Source organism: Centroberyx gerrardi, chromosome 16 (genome assembly GCF_048128805.1).
Source record: "Centroberyx gerrardi isolate f3 chromosome 16, fCenGer3.hap1.cur.20231027, whole genome shotgun sequence".
In the NCBI taxonomy this organism is placed as follows: domain Eukaryota; kingdom Metazoa; phylum Chordata; class Actinopteri; order Beryciformes; family Berycidae; genus Centroberyx; species Centroberyx gerrardi.
This window is the reverse complement of record NC_136012.1, coordinates 1601115-1623497: the sequence shown is the minus strand read 5'-3', so window position 1 is coordinate 1623497 and position 22383 is coordinate 1601115. Positions and strand designations below refer to the sequence as shown.

The window sequence follows — 22383 nt, the reverse complement described above, 5'->3', positions numbered from 1 at the left end:
AGGAGATCACTCAGACAACGTAAGCCATCACATCGGTTCCATTATCCTGAGTTAGGGAATCCCCTAGTTTCAGTTGTTACTTCCTTGTTTCAAGGATTGAGTACCGCCCTTATTAATTCTCTTAATGATGGTGACAGTAGAGATTGGTTAACAAACATTCCCTTGGAAGTAACAGAGCCAGTTACCCAGCAGCCCTTTAAGCATGCAACGGGATGTGCATACATTTAAGGGGGGTGTGTGTAACCCATTGAAAAATCAATTGTTACTAGAACATTTAGAACTATTTTAGAACTATTTCCCTTCACTGAGAATTCCACTGAGAAAAACTTAACAACAAATAAGCTTATTGGTTCAAAGTTGAATAATTGATTGCTATTGGTGTAAAACAACCCAAGTCCCGCCTTCTTCACTCAGGCTAGAGAGACGCTGTCTAGTGTGGAAGAAGAGCGGAGCATAGCATAGGACAGCAGAGTCATTGAAATTTCGAAGTGATATTACTTGTTACTTGTACTTGATATAGTACTATACAGCAAAAAGGAAAAACCATTCGAGCTAGTAAGAGTTTAGTCAACTGTTGAAGCGACCCTGAGAACATCTGATCTTCATTTTATTCTTTTCTTTTCTTTTCTGTCCTCGGTGAGTACCGAACCTCAAAGCATTTGCCGCACATGGCGTACTAGCAAATGCTCCGTGAACTAGCATAGCCTCGTGGTGTTTTAGCCACTGAGTTGTAGTGTAAGGTTATGGTATTTTGGTATTTCTCTAATGATAGAGGTGAACAGGAATATCTGTGTGTAATATGAGTATGTGTGTATGTTATTTACATTTTGTGAACAGAGATAGGAATTATTTAGCTGAGTTTCATGGGTAATGAAACTAGCTTACTGTGCTGTTGGTGTGCATAAGCGCAAGGTGTCAGTATTGTGACAAGGAAATTTATATTCACATTGTCTTACTTACATTATTCAAATGTAGTGAGCATTTAATGTTTAAACTGTAAGTGGTTTTCATAATCATCTACTCAAATGGTTTCACAATTGTTTAATAGTCATTTAATGGTTTTGTTTACACTTTACAATTAAGTGGTCTATAATAATAGTGAAGTTGACATTTCATATGTTAACATTGCAATGCAACAGTTATCCTACATTCATGGGTTAAGCAGTGAAAGGTTGTATTGTACGTTGATATTGACAAAATTAAACTGTACAGTTAAAAGAGTTTGAATAGATTTGCATATGCTATATAAGCCGTGTTATGTTATACAGGCTGGGTTTTTTGGATACCCTTGGATTCTGGATTTGGATTTGATTCTCTCCCTGACGAGGGGGATAGCGAGCCACCCATGTTGAGCACCTGGATTGAGGACTCCTTTCCATTCTTCATCTGCCCTGCTATCAGCGTTGGGGGGGATACTTAATTTTATTTATGGTGCACCCAGTTTAAAAGACATTTCAAAAGGGAACAAGATTGAATGCTGGCAGTACTTGTAAAATTATTCTAAATGAGGGTCAATACAATGATTTTGCTTTAAACTTACCTCTGTGTTCTGTTTACTCATTGTGGTGTCCGATTCCTGTTCATTACCCCTCCCTACGAATCTCGATTATACTGGTCCAGTGTGCACTTACCTTCCAGGTGGGTTACATTGGCTTGTACACCAAAACATTTTGGGGAAAATACCAGTTATACCAATGGTGGATGGTATTTCTGGAACACTGGATTTCATGGACTTTGTCTTGCAGACTGGTGGATTTATTAACAGAGAAACCTGACGGACAACCTGTTTTCTTTTACTCAGGAGGAGCTGACCCATCCAAAGATACCAAGTTATTCATCATACCATTTCCCCTGCTCACTTACTAAGTGACCTCTTTTGTTGAACTTAAACTTTCCCTTCAGCTTGCTCATCTCATTCACTTGGCTGAATTTACCCTTCACAGGGCTGGGCATCCCACAGTATGCATGGGTATCTTATTTCCCGATTCGGAACTGTTGGGAGTAGAAGAAAATAGGCCTCATTTGGAAAAGCTTTGATGAGTCATTCTGATGCAATACAGTCTCAAATTTTCTGTCTAGGAACTAGTTCTAGGCCTTGGTTAATTCTAGACAGAACATCAGGAATAACATAAATTCCGCTTTAGGATTGAGTTTCCCTTAGACACAAGCAGCGGGACACCTGAACATCTATTTTCAGGGCATGATAGTAAGGCTGTACAGTGACTGAAAAAATTAGCACAAATTTGGGAGCTTACTGAATAGTAAAAAGGAATTTGAATTTCATTTTCATCCCTGGATTTTGGACTTTTTGAGATGATACCGTTTTAATGTCTTGGTTATATACAGTCTTTGGTCTTTGCGTGTTCTCAAACCTGCTGGCCACCGTACACTCTCTCTGTCCGGAAGCCGATCAAATCAAACCAAAACAATGACTCTGTATTAAACAGGCATTGTTTTCACTTGAACTCTACTTGACCTATCCCTGAACTCTCTCTCCTCCTCAACACTGCTTCTTCATTCAAAGGTCAACATCAAAAAGCAAGCCAATGTACATAATCAATAAACACCTAAGATCAACATGTAAGGCAACAGGCACTTAGCCATCCGGTTAAACAGTTAACTGGTAATATTATGTCTCCCGACTTTAAACAGCTTTAGTGCTCATTAAGTCTAATTTTTAACTTACGGTACACAATGTTTGACCACTTTAACATTTGTTGTACTGCCAACAGAAATATTACATAACTGGTGCTGAGTGAAAAGTGGATTTAATTTTATATTATTTACTAGTGTGCTGGTCAAAAAATTTGTCAATATTTATCATATTACCACAGCAAGTATATGGCCTACATGGGAAGTTTTCTATGGTGAATGTTGTGGGCATTTGCATTAGGGTTCGACCACTATGGGTTTTTGAAGGATGATGCACATATTTTTGTACTGAAGAAGCCGATGGCTGATCATTAAAATCTTTATGACCAAGAATTACAAGTAGTGTTTCCCCCAGTATTTTATTGGTGTCAGGGTGGAAAAGCTTCTGAAACAGCATTTAAGCCGTCATGGGACACTAAAACTCTCCACTGAAGCCCAGATTGATTCAATTCTTTTAGGGTTAGCAGCCCACCTATTCAGTGGTAGGGAAACTCTGGGATACATTACTGCCTGTTGTGCTCCCAGCCACATGATACTGGGCACTGGCCCAGTTACCAAATACACATAGATGTATCGATTCCTGTAGGGACTGAGGGACCCTCTGAATGGTTTAAAGTTTCTAACATAATCATCAAAAACTTCACACGATCAAGTGCAATTCTCTATTAGCTCTAATTCCACCTGCTGGTAGACTAGCTGTTTGCCTTATCATTCTGTGATTCTTCTGAAAGTTTTAATAGATAGTACCTCATGGCTATGGCAACCAATCAGATCGACTCGTACTCAATTGGGTAATGGTACTTACTGTGGTAATTTTGTTTCTGGCATACTTTCTTTCTACCTCTGGTAAGACACACATAATTCCACATGATTTCTGGCCTCTGTAATTGCAAACAGAGCTGAAAGAGAGCCTGACAGCTCTTGTGGTTGTGCACAACACCCACGACTGGCAAATAAAACCTGCTAAAAGGTTCTTTGTAAAGGAAGTTAAAGAAGGTAACCACGTACATTCTGCAAAAGGATAGAAAATGGGATTCTATGTTTGAATGGTGTGATGGGGTCTTGTGGAATGGTTTGTAAATCCCGTTCTTTGTGATATGGATTATTTCCTGTTTTGTGTTGTGCTGAGAAACTGCTTTATAACTATATGTCTAATGCTAATGTAATGAAGATGAATGTCATGCATCCTGCCTATCCGTATGATACTGCATAAGACATTGCTGCCTTGACAATTGATCTGGTTGATTGATTGGTCTTTATTAAACTACAACACATTATTGTTGTTCATTTATCCCCAACATGTTCACGTACTGTAAGTTGTTCTGGATAAGAGCCTGGATGTGACACGATCATTACAAACGATTTTCAATATTTGATGTGAAGAAAATCCGCTTTCTGAATTGAGTGACTTGAAAGCAAATAGAACCTAGCCCTGACCCACTGGCGGAGACACACACACACACGCACGCAGACACACACACACACACACACACACACACACCTACCTGACAATCTCAACTTTAGTGGCGCATTCAGACTGTTTTTCTTTCCACTGTGGGTCGTCCCAGTCCAGTTCATAGAACAGAACCACCAGAGCTGGTACCAGGTTCAGGTGTTTATTCATCCAACCTGTTTTCAGGATGCCTTTAGGGATGTACCACTCATAGGAGGTTCGCTGGAGAGGGAGAGAAAAAAGACACTCACAAAAAGGTCTACACATATTGTACAACATAGCATTGACGTGTGATCAGTACTGTGACAATTTTTTCTTTGTATTTTCTGTTGACTGACTGATTATTACTATAAAGAGAAGTTTACTTGGTCCTCTATCTGCTATATTTTCAGTTCAGTTTAATTTTATTGTCTCTCCACAACATTAATTTGTATAATAACTTGTCCGACCAAACTATCTACTTGTCCCGGACAAGCCAACAACTGTTAATGTCGAGCCCAGCATTAGGTGCGTTTCCATCAAACCATTTTATGGGAAATTTAAAGTTTCGAATGGGAATAAGCTGAATGGAAACACCAAATTTCGAAAAAAAGTTTTTACATTTGCTTGAGGTGGATTTGTTTGTCGATAAAGAGGTTATTCGAAAGACGGCGTTAGAAACGTGTTTTGCGAATTAATAATGACGCAGAGTTACCTTAACCCTGTGTTCTGCACAGCTGGCAGCTTGTACAGTCTGCCGTGATGCGTTCCTCTGGCGGAACTAGTGAGCCGAACGGCCCAACGAACGGCCCGATAATCTTGCAGCAAATGTTGTTCTGGATCCTAAAGTGTTGCACCCAAAGGCTCTCAGTCCGTAAAATGCCTTTGCACGGTATTGTTGAATTGTTTTGTGCGTCTCTTTTCCCAGATATATGGCGACCGTCATAGAATGGGCATTTCTGCTATGATATTTGCCATAATATTTACTCATCGCCGCCAGAAAGAAAGAAATACAGCCACCAGCAGATTACATGACAAAATAAATATTACTTCTCCTATGGCAAGTAACTCTTGGAAAGCTCTCTCCATCTGTGATCTTGTCTCACCCCCCACACACAAACCTACTTATTCGCTTAACAGCCGTTAATGGACACGCACCTGATTCGAATTTTGAGATTGTCGACTTTTCAAAAGTTAGCTTAGAATTTGTGCAAAACCTGAATGGAAACGTAACTATTGTCAACTAGTATTTTCTTTTTTGCATTTGTGGCACCCTATGATGGTTGATTGGTTGACCGCAAAATAAATAAAAAAGTCTTAGGGGGAAAAACTGTCTTTCAACAAACTCAATACTGTATGATGGTCCTGGAGGCAAATTTGTAGAGAAAGGATAGCTGGATATGTTCACCAAATTTCATGTCATTCTAACTTATAGGGTGGGAGGTCTTTTTGGCCCCAATGTAGAGTTGTCACGGTGGTGTCATTTTGACACCGGTGTCGTTTCCCTCCTCAACACCGGTCACACCAGTTATACCGCCTGTCGCCACTAGAGGGTCAAAGCGCTATCAAAGTCAGCGTCACTACAATGAAAGTGAAACTTATAATTCCTCTCCAAACTCACGTTAACGGCATTTGTAAACGTAACACTTTTTAATCAGCCATTTATAACACTGCTCAACACTCAGGTAGATAATGTGAGTGCAGTGCAGATTCTGGCATATTGCCCTTCTTTAAGGGGCGATCACACCGAGAAGCGTCGCTACAGGCGCATCCGCTTCAAAAACGCCTAGGCAGACTGCGTCGGGCAAAACAGCTTGATGGCCTGTGGAGCAGGGCTGCGTGTGCGACCGGGTTAAAGACCGCTAATATCAGCTTTTCATCTGTGTTTTCCTCTGTCCCACCGTTCCCACCACATCAAACCGCATCAAAACAGGAAGGAAAGCCCGCCTTCTGCTTGATTTGATTGGTTGCCTGGCCCAAATGTGACATTGACGAGCGGTGCGACTCTGCGCCTTGCGCTGAAAAGTTGAGAATATTTTAACTTTTATGTGCGCCTAAAAACCGGCAGAAAAACGCGACGCGTGTCGCAAGAGAAGAGCACGCGCCAGGCGCGCCGTACCATAGGAAAACAATGGTTTTGGTGGCGACGCGTTTCTAGCGACGCTTCTCGGTGTGATCATCCCCTTAGGCTACCATTGGATTGTACTGGACACATTGCTGTCACTACGTAAGGACAAATAATTAATCCTATTCATCCTAATCTGTCATATTAGTGATCAGATTTAGTGATCAGTATGTTGTTAGTATGTCCATTTATCATTTTGTAGCCTAACTTGAACATGGAAGCTCTGAATATGTGCTTTTATTTTACAAAATACTAAATAACGGTATTCCCGGTGTGGGGCTAATGCCACCGGTGTGGACTCCAAAACCGAATGCCACCGGTAACACTGCCCACCGCGACAACCCTACCCCAATGATGAAATTGAGGGGAGGACTATTGATCTGTCTCCTTCTGTTCATTCGCTCGTCCACCAACCATTCATTACACAAAATATCTCAGACACTGCTTATTGAATTTTAGTAAAACTTGAGGAAATTATGCATCTCAACACGCATTTTTCAAATTAGACTGACCAGAGAGAAACTGTGTCATTTGTTGGGGACATGTTTGCAGTACTGTTACCTTGTTAATTTTGACCTGTAGTTCTAGTGCCCCCCTGGGGCCAATCAGTGTGACTTTGAAAAATCATTTTCAAATGATATCAATCAGTTGGGAGAGGGTGTTGTGAGGTACTTCTTGAGGATCTCGCCGTCTATTGCTCACCTTGGTGCGACATTTGGGGTACTCGTGGTCTCCTGGGAGGACTTTGAAAGAGATGGGGACTCTGTCGGCACGGCGGTTGGCGCAGAAGGCATCCCAGATGGCTCGGTGCACGGCGTTGTACACCACATCCAGCCCGGTTAAAGCTACAAAGGCCATGGGCCGACAACATAACTCTGGAGGGAGTTCCCACTGGGAACCTGCCATCATGATTGTTCAACACTGGATATACCTAAAAAAAAATAGAGCATTATCATCATCAAGATCAGCAACAGAGCAGCTTAAGATCAATAAAGGAAAACTCCACCCTCAGATACTATTACACTGTTAGTTATCATAAATTTGTGATAGTCAATGCATTCTAGGAGTGGTCAACCCTAACTCTAATTTCTTACTCAAACTCAAACACCAGCAAAACTCTATGTATGTATAGCCCATTTTGCAAATGTTTACATACTCTTTTCAAAAATGTTAAAATCAAGTTCAAGTGCAAATTTGAGTGGACAGCAATTTGCTAAATCAAAAATACTATATTGAATTAGTGAAATATATTCAAAATCCTTAAAAAAAAATAAAAATAGATATGATGGTTATAGAGACAAATTGTGACATAATGTTGATTGAAGTTATGTAAATGACACCAACCACAGCTGATTCCCATCTCAGTTGGCGACCTACCAAACTGTAAACTACATCAATTTTACTGTATTACAGTATTGGAATTTTTGTTTCCATTACTTTTCATTTTGTGTATTTTGTAATTATTGTATGCCAAAAAACCCTCACAAGCTAAAGCACACTGAAGCCTTCTTTACTGCAGCATTTCTATGACTCATTCCTGTAGCATATACTGTACATATACTATAGCACATTCTATAAATAGGTGCCATTCTGTTTTTTAATAAGGTTTCTAAAAAAAATAAAATAATACATAATCTAAACATTTCTTATACTGTCAACCAAAGTACAAAATACTGCATCTACTGTAAGGCTGTTAGTGTTTTAGGTCAATGTGTTATGACTGACTAAGTGTTCTTGTTGGGAGAAAAATAGTGCTGGTATTGGGTAAAATGATTCGATTTTGAGACATGCATGCAGTGTTTTGGTAGTTTTGGTGCATTTTGGACATGAAATTAACTGCCTAGAGTATCTTTACTATTCCTGGGTGGACGTCTTGCAGAATCCCACATCATAAGACTTGCTAGGTTAGCTAAGTTAACGTTAGCTAACAATAGCATTTGTTTACATCTCAGGAAAACGCTAGGAGTGACAGGCAGCTACATTATTTAACGCTAGCTAGTGGTTAATTGTCTGTTGACACAAATACCTATCTCATTCAAATGAAAGTCTACTGTACACACAAATAGTGGGTGACACATGTCATGACAGTTTTGCTACCTACTAGGTTATGAAGACAAAAATGACAACTAGCTAAGTTAACTAACGTTAGCGTTACTACCAAACAGGAAGTAAGGTAGCTAATTCCATTTATCCTGTCCTGTTTGCTTTTATGTCCTGTGTTTATCAACTCGTAATAAAGAGACATTTAGCATGTCACATATGAAGTAACTAATATAAAACAAAACCATACCGCAACTGCATCACATGAAGTCAACTGGTAAGGGTGTTAAAGCAGCTAACGTTAGATAACGAGTTAGCTGCAGTTCATTGGCTAGCAGTCGGGTGGGGTAACGTTAGGCTAGCTAAAAAAAATGCCTGTACAGCTTTAGCTCTAGGCCGAGATGAGTCGTTTTAGCCCAATTCCGGATCTGGTCATCACCCGAAAACCAATCTTCGGTGTGTCAACTTCGACAGAGACAGAAAAATAGCTATTTCAGCAACTAGAGTTGGAGCAAATACAGGTTGGCTGCAGGTTTATTTGTATTTCCGGTCGACAGTGTCACGTTAGCAAGACAACATCCGGTCAAAACTTTCAAAGTAAAACTCTTACTGACGAACGTAGGTTTAAACGTTTTTTGAGTGATGCAGATAACACATTGGAAGGAATATGTGGTACATTAAAATACATTTGTTGGTTTTTGTGTGTGTGTGTGTGTGTGTGTGTGTGTGTGTGTGTGTGTGTGTGTGTGGGGGGGTATATATGGTATATTCGTGGCAAAGATGAAACTTTAAGGATGAAATCTGTGATAAATTAACTTTCAGATTAATTCGGCAGGCACCCTATTAACTACCAAGGGCGTAGAATTGGGTAGGGACGGTAGGGACGTGTCCCTACCAATATCAAGCGACTCTGAAATGTCCCTAGCAATTATTTTGATTGACAATAAACGTTGTTTTGTCCGTCAGTGTCTAGTCAATGTTAACAGATCGCGTTCTCTACTACGAGTCCCGCTGCATTAGTGTAGTGCATTGGTGTCCCGCGTCGGCATAGCAACGGACGCTGTAACGAAACTTTAGTATAACAGCTGTTTTAGAACGTTATTGCGTCACCCGGATAAAAATTGGCGTGACACCGCCTCCCTAACCCCCCCCAAAAAATCGCTGATTGGCTTTGCCATTTCTTGCTAACGTATGAAATGCTGTGTACAAGAAGAGCCAAAACTCCGCCTACCGGCGAGCATGCGAGTGAAGACTCCATCCTATTTTATATTAGTAACAGTTGTGTTTAGCCATTAAAGTTAGTTTATTTAAGTACCGTGTCGCGTGCGTCTGTGACGAGTGACGACTGTAAGCAGCCTACATATCACAAGTGAGATTGAACAATGCTGATGTTGCCACACTGGACAACACTGATGTAAAAGAAATACGCCAACAGTTCATCTCTGTTAATGACAGGCGTAGGCATGTGTTTGGCTCAGCTGTTTGTATGTAGGGTTTGGATATAGTTTACAATATCTTATTATTATTATTATTATTATTATTATTATTATTATTTTAAATGTAAATACAGATCGTTGGTTTGAATAGGCAACAGTACTACAGTACCTGCCTTAAAACAAAATGTGCTCTTCAAAGTCCCATTCAGCTGGCAAATTTGAGTAAATGATTCATTAATGTGCTACACCCCTGTGTCTGTGTGTCTGTTAATGAGTGTATTGGCTACCATAACTATCTAGATCAGTGGTTCTCAACGTGGGGTCCGGGGACCACCAGCGGTCCTTGAGGGGGTTCCAGGGGGTCCCCAGCAAATTGATGAATTGTTAAACTTCAGCATTATTTAATTTACAAATAGTTAACACAGTTACAGAATGTAGAAGAATGGCTGTTTTGATCTTAGTTTCACTGTTATCTCTCTACCTACAATACAGACAGTCATGGGATTCTGGATCAAAATCATATCTAACAATAAAAGTATTCTCAGATTTGGGTCCGAGAGACAAAATCTCATCAAATGGGGGTCCATGGCTCTAATGTGGACTAAACTAGGGGTCCTCGATATGAAAAAGGTTGAGAATCACTGATCTAGATGACATGAAATGGCGGTCAGAAGTCTATCATAAATGTAAAATGCCTCAGCTTCCAGTGGGGGTTACATCCCCTCCGGACCTCCCCCATTTGTGTCCCTACCAATGTCAAAATCAAACCTACGCCCTTGTTAACTACACTCCATTTATTAAAAACAAAACAAAAAAACATCGACAATCACGTTATTCGTATCCTGGGACAATGCATTTGAAATGAAAAGTGAATAATATGGGATATTGAAGGAAGGGGGAACATTCAGTGACTGAACATGACCACTAGATGACCTTATTCACAGACGAAAGCTCATCTATACCAATAATGGCACATAAGCCTAAAACATAGGAAAACTCCATAACATTTCTTGTTGACCTTATTAAATCTATGAACAAAATTGTCATTCTTATACATAGGGGACACCGGAGCACAGGGGTTCGTTGTCACTTTTTGATGAGGGCAACATTTCAGTTTTGTAGTATCAAAAGTAAAAAAAAAAAAAAAAAAAAAAAGGTCCCCACACTAAACATATTATAAAGTGAGATAGAGATATTGGAAATGTATTACTTAATAGAGATGGGAATTAGCTCAAATCTGATGTAAGATTTGAAAGTGTGTGATGAGTGATGGTAGCTGGGTGGGCTGGTTTGCACAAGTGCACAACATGACTGTAATTATGAATCACCTAATTTTAGAAAATATTTGTGGACATTAAACAATATTTATTTGTAGATAATGCCTTAACCTTTCATTTGCTACTGGTTAGAATATTATATCATAAATTATGCAAGAGAAATATGGCAGAGAGCAAAAAGTGTGCCAACCAACCCTGGTCTTCCCTACTCTCATTGTGCTAATTTCTAGGGAGTTACAGAATGGTGAAATTAAACCATTATTCCCCTGGGGGGCCCCTGGGAACCAACTGTGTAGAAATGTCATTTTGAGGCCAGCATTTTTTTTTTAGTATGCTGGTGTGAATGTGAAAAGAGCATGGAGCTCAGCTGACTTTCCCTGGGCAAACAAAGGTTAAAAATAAAACTTGCAGCAGTAGTAGCCTATAGAGCAGAGCAGATACCTCCCAGCTTCCCGTCGTCCTGCCCCCTTCAGCAGAAACAGCCGCATCATCATCATCATCATGCTCTTGGTGGAGGACACATACTAGGTTGTTGTTACTGGGAGCAGCAGCATCCCACCAGCAGCTTTACTGGACATGTCCAGGCTGTGTCCCTGACTAAAGGTGAGTAGATACCTTCTGTTGTGGCTGCGGTCCATCAGCCTTAATGTGCTGATGCTGACCAATAATACTGTATTTTAGCCTATACTGTACTGTAAGAATAGCATACCATGTTTTTGCTCATGTGCGACAAGCCGATTTCCCCTTGGGTGATAAGATAAGTGTCTATGAATCTGTCGATGGTGATGGAGATAGCGGTAGAAACCGTGTCGTTGGAGTGTTGTTGACTGGGCGGGGAGGATGCAATGCAGTGAAGCAGCGCTACAGAAGCTGACGTGATAGACGAGGACCCGATACACGCCGTTCTGTCTCGTGCAGCGAGAAGTCACGCCAAACTTCATTCAAAAATCTAGCAGTTTAATGCTGCCTTGCTTCTCGGCTAAGTTTCACACCCCATAAAATAACATTCAAGACTTTTTCTGAATTGGCAGGAGCCACTGATATATTCAGCATACATATGATCCGCCAAGCAGCTCTTACTTCAATAAAATGTCAACTTTTAGAAATGGTTCACGTTATTCCCGCAGTCTTCTTCCATCCAAGTACACCGGCGTGGTGGTGGGTGGTAAAGGGTACATTTTTTATTGAAATAGGAGCTGTTTGGTGGGCTGGGTGTAGCCTAATCTTGTGTAGCCACACCTCCGTGTCAGAGACTCTGGCTACACAAGATAAGGTGTTGCCTAAATTGAAGAGCGGCGCCTAATCATTCATGGTCTTCAATTTATGAGTTGTGTAATTGCCGATAAACATGGTCGTGTTAAATGGACAGGTTTTTGAATGCAGTTTGGTGTGACATTCTCTCCATAAGAGAGAGAACTAGGCTACATACCGGGGTTGTATCTGCAGCCCAAAGCTACAGAATGTATAACTATTGTTTACAATATAATTGTTATGTTATATAAATAGGTATATAGATAGATAGATAGGTTTAGCTATACGCATGCCTGAGGCGCATAGCTATTAATTTATCATGAGGCTACTGTGTGCCTGTGTCCCAACACACAAGTGCCATAGGACCAGTGTTAAAGGAATAGTTCACTCAAAAATGAACATTTTCTAGCACAGCTTCCTAGCAGCTTTCTAAAAAATCAAGTCAATGGAGACTGTTTCTTTACAGTAACTTCTGCTGAAACACAAATATATTCAGAATCTAATGGGAGAGGGGGAAACTTAGTGGGAGGATGTTGTTGGTGAAGATGAGGAGGAGGAGGATGGTGATGGTGGCAGCGATATTCATGCTCATGGTCGTGATGATGATGATGATGATGATGGTGAAGACGTTGTAGTGTTGCTGGAGCTGTGGCATAGTCAAGAATTTGTGCCCTCCCCCTTTCTCTTTCTGTCTCTGTCTCTCTTTCAGGGTTAAACACATGGCACCAGGTCAAAGGTCAAAATTTTAACCTTGGCTGGTGAAAGTTTATTTACATGAATAACAGTGTGAGATTCACTGGGAATGGCAATAAACATGACCATGAAGCCTTAGCATCATGAGCCAAATAGCCATGAGACTGACATTAGCTATGCTTAAATTCAACTGCCAAGTAAATTCCAAGCAAACTGTTGCAAAAATTAAAACGTGAATTTGGCGCATTTCCATCAGCTGGGTTGCAGCGAATAAATAGGCCTTGTGAATGTCAGAAAACAAATCCATGAGATCCCTTCAGTGTCATTTGTCATCTTTCTCAAGAGGGATATGTCTCTTGTAATTATCGTTAAGGAGAGCTGGGATAAGATCGGCATGAATGCATACTCCAGTTGTTAGATAATGTTGATTAGATAATGTCGATTGCTCATTGAGCCACACTGAGGCTGGAAAAATTAAAATGTTGGACCAGAGGAATATTAATTAAGTGTTGTATAGTAGCATGAAAGTAGACAGGAAAAAGAAAGGAGAGAGAAAGAGACAGGAAGACAAGGAAAAACATGCTGTGATGATACATGGATGGCCCGTCTGATACCCAACTTGTGGTATCACTGGTGTCATCCAAAACCTTGTATCTCTCTAAGTTGTGACATTGAGGGGTCTACAGCTATTTTAGCAACCAATGATTCAGTTCTAATATCCTGAAACTAAATTTAGCTCCAGGACAATATCAGGTTGCTGGCTGGAGTTGTGTTTGTTGTCTGGCAGCTTATTGGACATTCCATTAAGAAGTACTGGGTACTATTGGGTCCTCAGTAATTTCAGTAGTTCTAGATACGTGGATGTGATCAAATCATGTTTCACCATCATTTCAGTGACCCTGGGTCATAAAGGAATACAACAAGTTTTTGGGAGATTAGCTTGTTGGTCAATTTATCTGTTTAGTCATGAGAACAATACAAAATCATCCATGAGTCCCTGGTAGATTGTTGATGCTCCATGCTAACACTTTAGCATACACTATGTTGAGTGATAGTGGGCTCCATGCTAACACTTTAGCATACACTATGTTGAGTGATAGTAGGCTCCATGCTAACACTTTAGCACATACTATGTTTGGTACACTACGTTGAGTAATCAACCTCTCAAAAGACAATGAGAACTTGTAACAGCTCTAAAGCTAATTGGTAAGTAATAAAAAGTGCTTTTTATTAGGCTATATGGCCTGTAGATTCCTAAGTTTTTAAAAATGAAATATCATCAAGTCAAATCTTGTTGGCAAGTTTATTTTTGGAACTATTTCAGGTGAGCAGCCATGTATTTATCCACTGCGCAGTGATTTTTTAGCTGTTTAGCTGTAGGCTAATCAGTTAGCTTGGCGGTGCGAAAAAGAATATTTATACCGTCCTCTCTCTATCTCCGTTGTGTTGAATGGATGTGCAGCGCTTTTCTGTTGCATTTGTTTTTGTGGTTTGCTTGTGTTTTTGACTTTGCATCATTTCTGAATTTGCAGCGCGTTTACTGATAATGTATTTGTTTTTGTGGTTTGCTTGTGTTTTTGACTTTGCATCATTTCTGAATTTGCAGCGCGTTTACTGATAATGTATTTGCTTTAGCATTCTGCAGTGTTTCTTCATTTGCAGCACGTTTGCGTTGTCGTATTTGCTGTGGATTTTCATATGTGTTTTTGAACTTTGTTCCTTGAATCAAATGAAACAGTTTTCAATTCACTACTCCACAGTTGGGCATGTAATCTAGCGAGTTTATTAGCCTACATCATTATGTACATCATTATGCACATAACACAGTTCAGGTTTGTTAGCAGGGGATGCTACGCATTAGATATACAACCTGATTCTAAACTCACCTCAATGTGTCGTTTATAGTCAGATAAACCACTGTCTGACAGAAAAATCATTGTTACATTGTGTGCAGTGAGCAGAATGTTTGTGTAATCAGACAAAAAGTGGGTTTTATACTTTTTCAAGTACATTTCATTGGTCTCTCTCGGCATGCTGTAGGCCCACCCACATGTGTAAATGACAGGTCAGCTATAAAGACTGACAAAAAGAAGAGCCAACCAGGGTGCATGAAGCAAATTTGGGGGAGAAAGAACGGGAATAAAGTTTTTAATTTTACTAATCTCCTACACACAACTGCCAGATTTAACTGCATATCATTTAAGATTACTTATCATTTAGCTTTAGCGCTGCTACCAGTTCTCATTTTCTCACTTAAATCACTCAGATAGTGCTAGTGGCCTATTATCACTCAACATAGTGTTGCTAAACTGTTAGCATGGAGCCTTCTATCACTCAACATAGTGTATGCTAAAGTGTAGCGTGGAGCCTTCTATCACTCAACATAGTGTATGTTAAAGCATTAGCATGGAGCACAGGAGCCAATGATCTACCTGGGACACATGGATGATTTTGGTGTCTATGTTTCATCACTTAACGGGTAAGTTGACCAATGGGACAATCTCCCAGAGGAGATAATTCTGTGAGTAGGCTACCCAGAGTTATATGACTCCACATTAGTCATATCTTAACATGATGAAAATCATGATCAGAAAATATCAGAAAGGATGGGGATACCAGGTTAGAAAATGTATATTGCGTTGTTTACATATTCCACATTCTGATTCAAAAGAAGCCTAATAATAATAATCATATATGCCGAATAATGGCTTTTTTCTGCTCCAAGCTCCAAGAGTGGAATGATTGAAAACTTCCTGCTTCTGCTGTCAACTTGCTTCTTCGTGACGTAATGCGCTTTAGCTTGCGCTCTACCATGCGCAAACTACGCACATTGTTGTTTCTGGTGTGAAAGCCCTGTAAGTCTGTCACTGTTGGCCGAGCAGCTCCACTGGAGCAGTTGGGAGATAGCTGCCTTGCTCAAGGGCTCTTCAGAGGTAATTGTTGTGGGCAGCAGGGGCAGATTCTCCTAGCTAGTTGAAGTATTCAAACCAGTAACCTACCTGTCCACAACATCACTTATTTAACCTTCAGGCTCCTGCTGTTGCTGCACCCACAATACATGCTTCAAGTATGATGAATCCTGCTAAAGCAATGCACTGTTTTTTTTATTTTGTTGCAAAGCAACAAAGTCAGGCAAAACCTGGTTTGCTGCATATAATTATATTTGTAGCCGGACAAAGGAAGTAAAATCTGATTTATTAGAGAAATTATTATAAAAGTTACAGGCACTCAGTGTTGCATATTTCCATTTATGGTCTGTGTCTTGCAGAAGCCATGTCTTAAAGTAATAATCTGTGACATTTTCATATAAATAAATCGTCGATTGATATAACACAATAGTGGCTCAACCTATAACCAGCATAGGAAGTGATGCGTTATTCGTCACCAGTTTGTATGGAATAAATAGAAGAAGAACTGGGTAGTTAGCATGAGCAGTGATAGCCACCATGGCTATCACTAACAGACAAAGAAAAGAGAGCCACCTACAGAAACTCAAACTGCATCAAGAGAAAATCCAAGTCACAGTACTGAACACACTGTTTGATTGACAGATGATCTCTGGGAAGTGCAGTGCAAAAACATCACAACAAAAAAATGAGGAACACTGGGATTACTTGGGATTTGGTCAAGATTCCCATTGATAATCATGTATTTTTGATACTTTACATTGCATTATCAATGGGGTTTTTTCTACAGGACAGAGAAATAACTTTGTATGCAGCCAGCATGCATGACATCTGACTCACCAGTGTAAATCAATGAATTCTACAGTTGAACTGGATTACCTTACTATTAATAGCACCAGTTGCTGTTCATGTTGAAAGGCTCCACACCCATACAGAGTATCACTATCCCTCTATTTCATCTATCTTTCCCCTGTCTTTTAATTCTATTATGTTCAATTCAAAAAGCGTTACTGAGATGGTAAGATGTTCCTTACAATGTCAGCCTACAGGAATTACAGAAATAAAAAAAATAGATAAAGGGAACGCTCTAAATATAACGTATCAATTGTACTTTAATCATGTAAGACATAGTGATATTTCAATTTGATTATTCAAATTACGCACACACTTGGGTTTTACTACATCACCAGACCCAATGATGTTCATACACAACCCCCCCACCCCTCTTTCTCTCTCTCTCTCTCTCTCTCTCTCTCTCTCTCTCTCTCTCCCCCCTTCTCTCTCTCTGTCGTGATGGCATGCACGCTATTATAGATCTCGCTGATGTCACAGGGTCCTTTGAGGTAATGACTGCACACACACACATTCATCCCCATGCCCTTCTCTGACTCTGTACTTCTCTCCCTTTCTTTCTTAAGGGACTATATGGCGAGCAGCACACCTCAATCGCAACGCACACACACACACACACACACACACACACACACACACACACACACACACACGTCACAATGAGGCATTCTGTCGAGGTCATGATAATGCTGAGTCACCTCTCCGCCTCTATCCACTCTACTCCTCCTTAGCCAGCGTGTGTGTGTGTGTGAGAGAGAGAGAGAGAGAGAGAGAGAGAGAGAGAAAGAGAGTGTGTGTGCATACATCATCATTGTTCTTTCTCTCACCTTCAAGCCAATCTTCCTGCATCAGTCTCTCATATACATCCACCTAATTATCTGCCCTTCACATCCATTGGCATCAATTGCGTGTGGCAAGGTGTGGCATTCTCTATCTTAGTCTAAGTGAGTCAAAATTTGATCTTGTAATTTATCACATTGACCAAATAATAATATCTTGTAAATCACCAGTCATTGCTCCACTTGTCCCTAGAAATGTAGTTGATATGAGCGGGTTTGTACGTTTTGGTGGCAAATTATATTGAAGGCAAGGATTTAGCCTTGCTTTGGTTTAGTGAATTGCCCTCGTCTGGCTCCATCATGGAGGAACATTGGAGAATTGGCTGTGTGCAAATAAATCTAAATCTGAAACAACCAGGCTAGAAACAGAGAGCTACCTGAAAAAGCTTGTTGTGGTGTGGCTGTAACTTTCTAAGTAAAAGTGAATAGTCTGGTAAGGGGATTTGTTTCCAAATGTAGGTTACTGTGACACTTGTTTTTAGCCCTAGTCTCTACTCCAAAACACTCTGAGTTGTAGCTTGAGAAGAGTCAGCTGAACAAACTGTTGGTTTGTGGCTTTGTTAGCTAGCCACCATCAAGCGAACAGAGCAAAACAGCTAATGTTAAAGGGGAAATTTAGGACTTCTGCCCTCTATCGGTGTCTAGTAGGAACTGCAACATCGACAGGTGTCTAGCTTACGGTGGCCTGTAATAGACACAAATAATAATGTCACGTTTTCACAATTTAGATGAGTAAGCTAGCTAATTAGAGAAGAGATCCAACAGAAACGTCTAGTGAAGTGGTAATATATCACAATGCCAGTGGTGGGTAGAGTACTGAAAATCTATACTCAAGTAAAAGTACAATTACTCCCATAAAAAATGACTCAAGTAAAAGTGAAAATTACCATTTGAGAAACCTACTCAAGTAAAAGTAAAAAAGTACCTGGTTAATAAATTACTCAAAGTACAAGTTACTTTCCATTTTAATATTTCTAGGGTGTGCGGGCCAGTGCAAAATAATGAAAAAACAGCACTTGTTGATAAAACTTTCTTAGCCCTTTATAAATCAGAATATAAGTCTGTTTAACTCTAGTATTTACAGACATTATCAAAATAACCAAACCTATTACAGCCCCAAAATGCAGTAGATACCGAATACAATACAAGTAATTAAAACTCAGATTTTCTGTTCTGTAGTATTACTCCCTGTACCAAGACCTCAGTCAATCAACTAGAGAATGAAAACTTCTTTCCATTCACATTTTTCATTTGGGGATACCCATTTGTTGGAAGCTGCCTCTTGTTCTGGGTTTTGTTCCGTCATCATCGCATCGTGGTCAAAAGACAGGTGGTGCTTATTTTTCTTCCAGGCAGCTGGCAGCTTGGCATCTGCAGTAGAGGTGCTCCTCGCGCGCTCTCCCCCCTACACTCAATCCCTGCATTTAGAGCAGACTAGTTGTAACAAAGGTATAAATGGCAAATGTAGTGAAGTAAAAAGTAGATTACTGGCTCAAAAATATACTCGAGTAAAGAGTAGAAGTACAGTTTAAAAAAAAGAACTAAAAGTACTCGTTCCTTAAAAAAAACTACTTTTTTACTCATGTGCGTAATGCGTTATTACCCACCCCTGCACAATGCACAATAATACTGCTTTGTCATTTGCTTTTTTGGCTTGAGAACAAAATGTGTTATGATGGCGGCAGTCGTAGCACTGTTCTTTATTGTTTAACAGTTGGAAATGTTATGGTCGGGGTTGTTACCAAAATGGAGTATGGCTGGAAACTGACTTTGGAAAGCCAGAAATAGTCATTGGTATTGATCAACAATCCAATCAACCCCCCTCAGATATATTATGGTCATTTGGTGCTATGGGGCTGTAAAAATCTTACTTAAGGCACATTTAATGTTAACATGCAACTTGAGAACAATGCCATTCAAACTCTGGTGGCACCAAATAACCGCACCGAGACGCCTGAAAATGTGAGTATCAGGCTTCTAACAAGAGAACTGCTATGCGGTTTGTTAGGAGTGAGAACATAATCCAACCAGCTACAGGAAACTACCCCATAATGCAAGGGTTTATGGGTATAAAGAGACAGATGTTGACATGTGATAGCCAGCAGCTCCTCATGCTTGGAAAGCATAACAACATGAACCGAGGGCAAACCACAGTCTGGACTGATGCTCAGCTTTTTCTTCATCTGTTTTTAACGAACATCAGAAAAGGGAAATCACAGCAAAGAGGACAGATAAGTCATGTAGCTGATGTTACAGGAACTGGAATCAGATTTGTTTTGATTCCTCCCTCCGCCCAAATCTCTAACCTGGTGGAATGACAGGTTACCAAAACTCTGTCCAATAAACAAGCTACTTGTGAGTCCATGTGACTTTTGTTTACAAGCACTGGTTTGCATGTAATTGGCCCTAAAAGGACCAAATACAAATTTGCAGCAGAGTAAACTTTTCCACTATGGTTCAGACCAAAGAAAACAAACTATAGGTGTGATCGCAGCCTTAGTTTAGCTTATTTTAGTTAGTGTTAAATTAGCCTGCACAAGAATGCAAAATCAGTTGTGGGGTTGGGAGGAAAATTTGTTTAGAAGTATAAATCCCTAGAGGAAAGTCTAGCCCTCTGTTATTAGTACACAGAAACCCACTGGGGCCACCCATAACAAAATCAATGCACTTATGGTACTGTAAGGCACCTTTTGTAAAACCTTCCCATGTTACATGTTACATGGTCTTGATAATATTTATATTTTACATTTTAATGTGTATTTTTACTTATTGCCTTCTGCCAAACTTGTTACTAAAAGCAAAACAACTGTGCTCAAGACTTAATTAAGTGCATACCACTGTATATAGACTGAAAAGGCTTACTATGAATATATAGCAGTTACAGTAAGAGAGGAACTAAGCTATATTAGAAATGACCTAAGACATTAATACAGTAGGTTGTGTGTGCTCCTAAAGGATGAGAGTAGCTGAATCATATGTGCATGTGTTTTTGTGTGTGTGCATGTGCGGGTGTGTGTGTGTGTGTGTGTGTGTGTGTGTGTGTGTGAGTGACCTCTCAAAGGAAACAGGAAATGGTTTTACTGTGGTTGAGAGGGGAAAGCAGGGGTTACTTGAATGCATAACAGAACCCTACTCATGTTTCAACACAGTCACAACTTTTTTTTTTTTTTTTTTTAAATAATAATAAGATAATAAGATCACATTCCTTCCCCGCAAATGGATTATGTGACAATAGAATGCATTGGACATTTTCACATGTTGATAACCTGAAAAGGTTAACTAACAGTTGCACTTTGCTCAGAGACCAGACTGTTTATAAAACCTTTCCAAATAAGAAAGATAGCCACAAACTCAAAAAACAATGAAATGCAGACAGATGAGGTGAACTTTAAAATCACTCTCTCTCACTCCCTCTCCCATGTTTCCTGTTACTCTCCAGTGTATAGGCCCGTTTCCAGTGTTGGGGGTAAAAACACTGGAAAATAGTAATCAGATTACTATTTTGTGGTAACGACTAATTTAACGCATTAGTATTTCAGTTTATGTAATCAGTTATTAGTTACTTTCTCAAAGTTACATTTCGCTACTTTTATTCTTCTTTCAAATGGTTAAATACGGAGCCCCTCTGGGGTCACATGGTAGAAAAAAAAACTTGATGTGTAAATCCGTTCGCGCAGTTTACAAATCCGTTCGCACGGATTTACACAGAGTTTTTTTTCTACCATGTGACCCCAGAGGGGCTCTGTAGTTAAATGTTTAGTTAGTGCAAATAAAATGAAATGAAAGTATTTTGCTACATGATGTTATTAAAGCAGACTGCAGCAGGCTGGCAGTGCGGTGGAGGCTTGTAGGTTACGACTCGCTTTCAGAGTGAACACAACAATAAACTGCAGAACTTGGAAATATTCACATTACTTTGAACTGAGCAAAGAAATGGGTAAGAATATTATTGTTAACTGTAAGTTTAACTTTCACTATCAAACCTGAAGATTTGAATTGAAAGCGCTTGTGAGCGCAGTCTGCCGTTTATTTTGAGACCAGCCCGGATCAGTTAAGGCTTCCGTGATCTGACTATTTACTGTGAACCAGGTAAATGAAAGCTACCTTGATGTTTTCTTTAGACAATAGTAGTTTGTTACTTAAGGCTGTGTCCCAAACGTGATGATTAGTGATGATTTCTGTACAATAATGGTGATGACATCAGCAGAAGACGTATTTTAAAGGCGTGATTTTAAGTGGGTAACGTGAAAGTACTCTAACGCGTTACTTTTAATAAAGACTAACTTAGTAACGTAACTAGTTACTATTTAGGGCAAGTAACAAAGTAAAGTAACTAGTTAGTTTCAAAAGTAACTTTCCCCAACACTGCCCTTTTCACAAACATGGCTGCCGTACTTCTGCAGGGTATTTAGCTCAGTTCTCACCATTGCCAGCAATGTTAAAAAGCCAACTTTCTGTCGCCCATAACTCTGTCTGTGATCACTTATTTTCAGACGACTACGCATCTACAAAAAAGTGATTTGATCGAGGGTCACAAAATGCTAACAGTACAGAAATTAGCGTTAGCGTTGGTTTGCCAGTTAGCATGTTGTGACCCTCGATCACGGTGACTTGTGCAGTCGTCTGACAACAGAAACAGAAAGATATGTCAGTGACGACACCTGTATTGTGTTATACATTATGCATTATGTTGAAACAATGGTGAGAACCAAGCTAAATACCCTGCGGAAGTATGGCAGCCATGTTTGTGCAAAGGGCTTATTCAGTCTGATAAAAATGCGTTCAAAATAATCTTAGACAAAAGGGGGTGGAATGAGTGGGTGGGATAGATAGAAATTGTACTAAATAGAGATATGGGAGAGGAAAGAGTAGTCATAAAT

The 22383-nt window shown here is 39.9% G+C and overlaps 2 protein-coding genes across 3 annotated transcripts in view; one reads left to right on the top strand and one right to left on the bottom strand.

The window, feature by feature from the left end:
• The window catches only part of trappc11 (trafficking protein particle complex subunit 11), a 34442-nt gene extending 25652 nt beyond the window's left edge, over nt 1-8790 (bottom strand). For both annotated transcript variants that reach the window (XR_013507267.1, XM_078289230.1), the window contains exons 1-3: nt 8500-8790; nt 6912-7140; nt 4158-4327 (exon numbers count right to left, since the gene is read on the bottom strand). Coding sequence is in view for 1 of the 2 variants with exons in the window: in XM_078289230.1 (XP_078145356.1) it covers nt 4158-4327; nt 6912-7118 (377 nt within the window). In the remaining variant the exon portion in view is untranslated. The remainder of the gene's footprint in view (nt 1-4157; nt 4328-6911; nt 7141-8499) is intronic.
• A 2712-nt stretch (nt 8791-11502) lies between these two features.
• rell2 (RELT like 2) overlaps nt 11503-22383 on the top strand; it is a 32200-nt gene continuing 21319 nt past the window's right edge. Inside the window, exon 1 of the mRNA XM_078289194.1 lies at nt 11503-11565. The gene's annotated coding sequence lies outside the window, so the exon portion shown is untranslated. The remainder of the gene's footprint in view (nt 11566-22383) is intronic.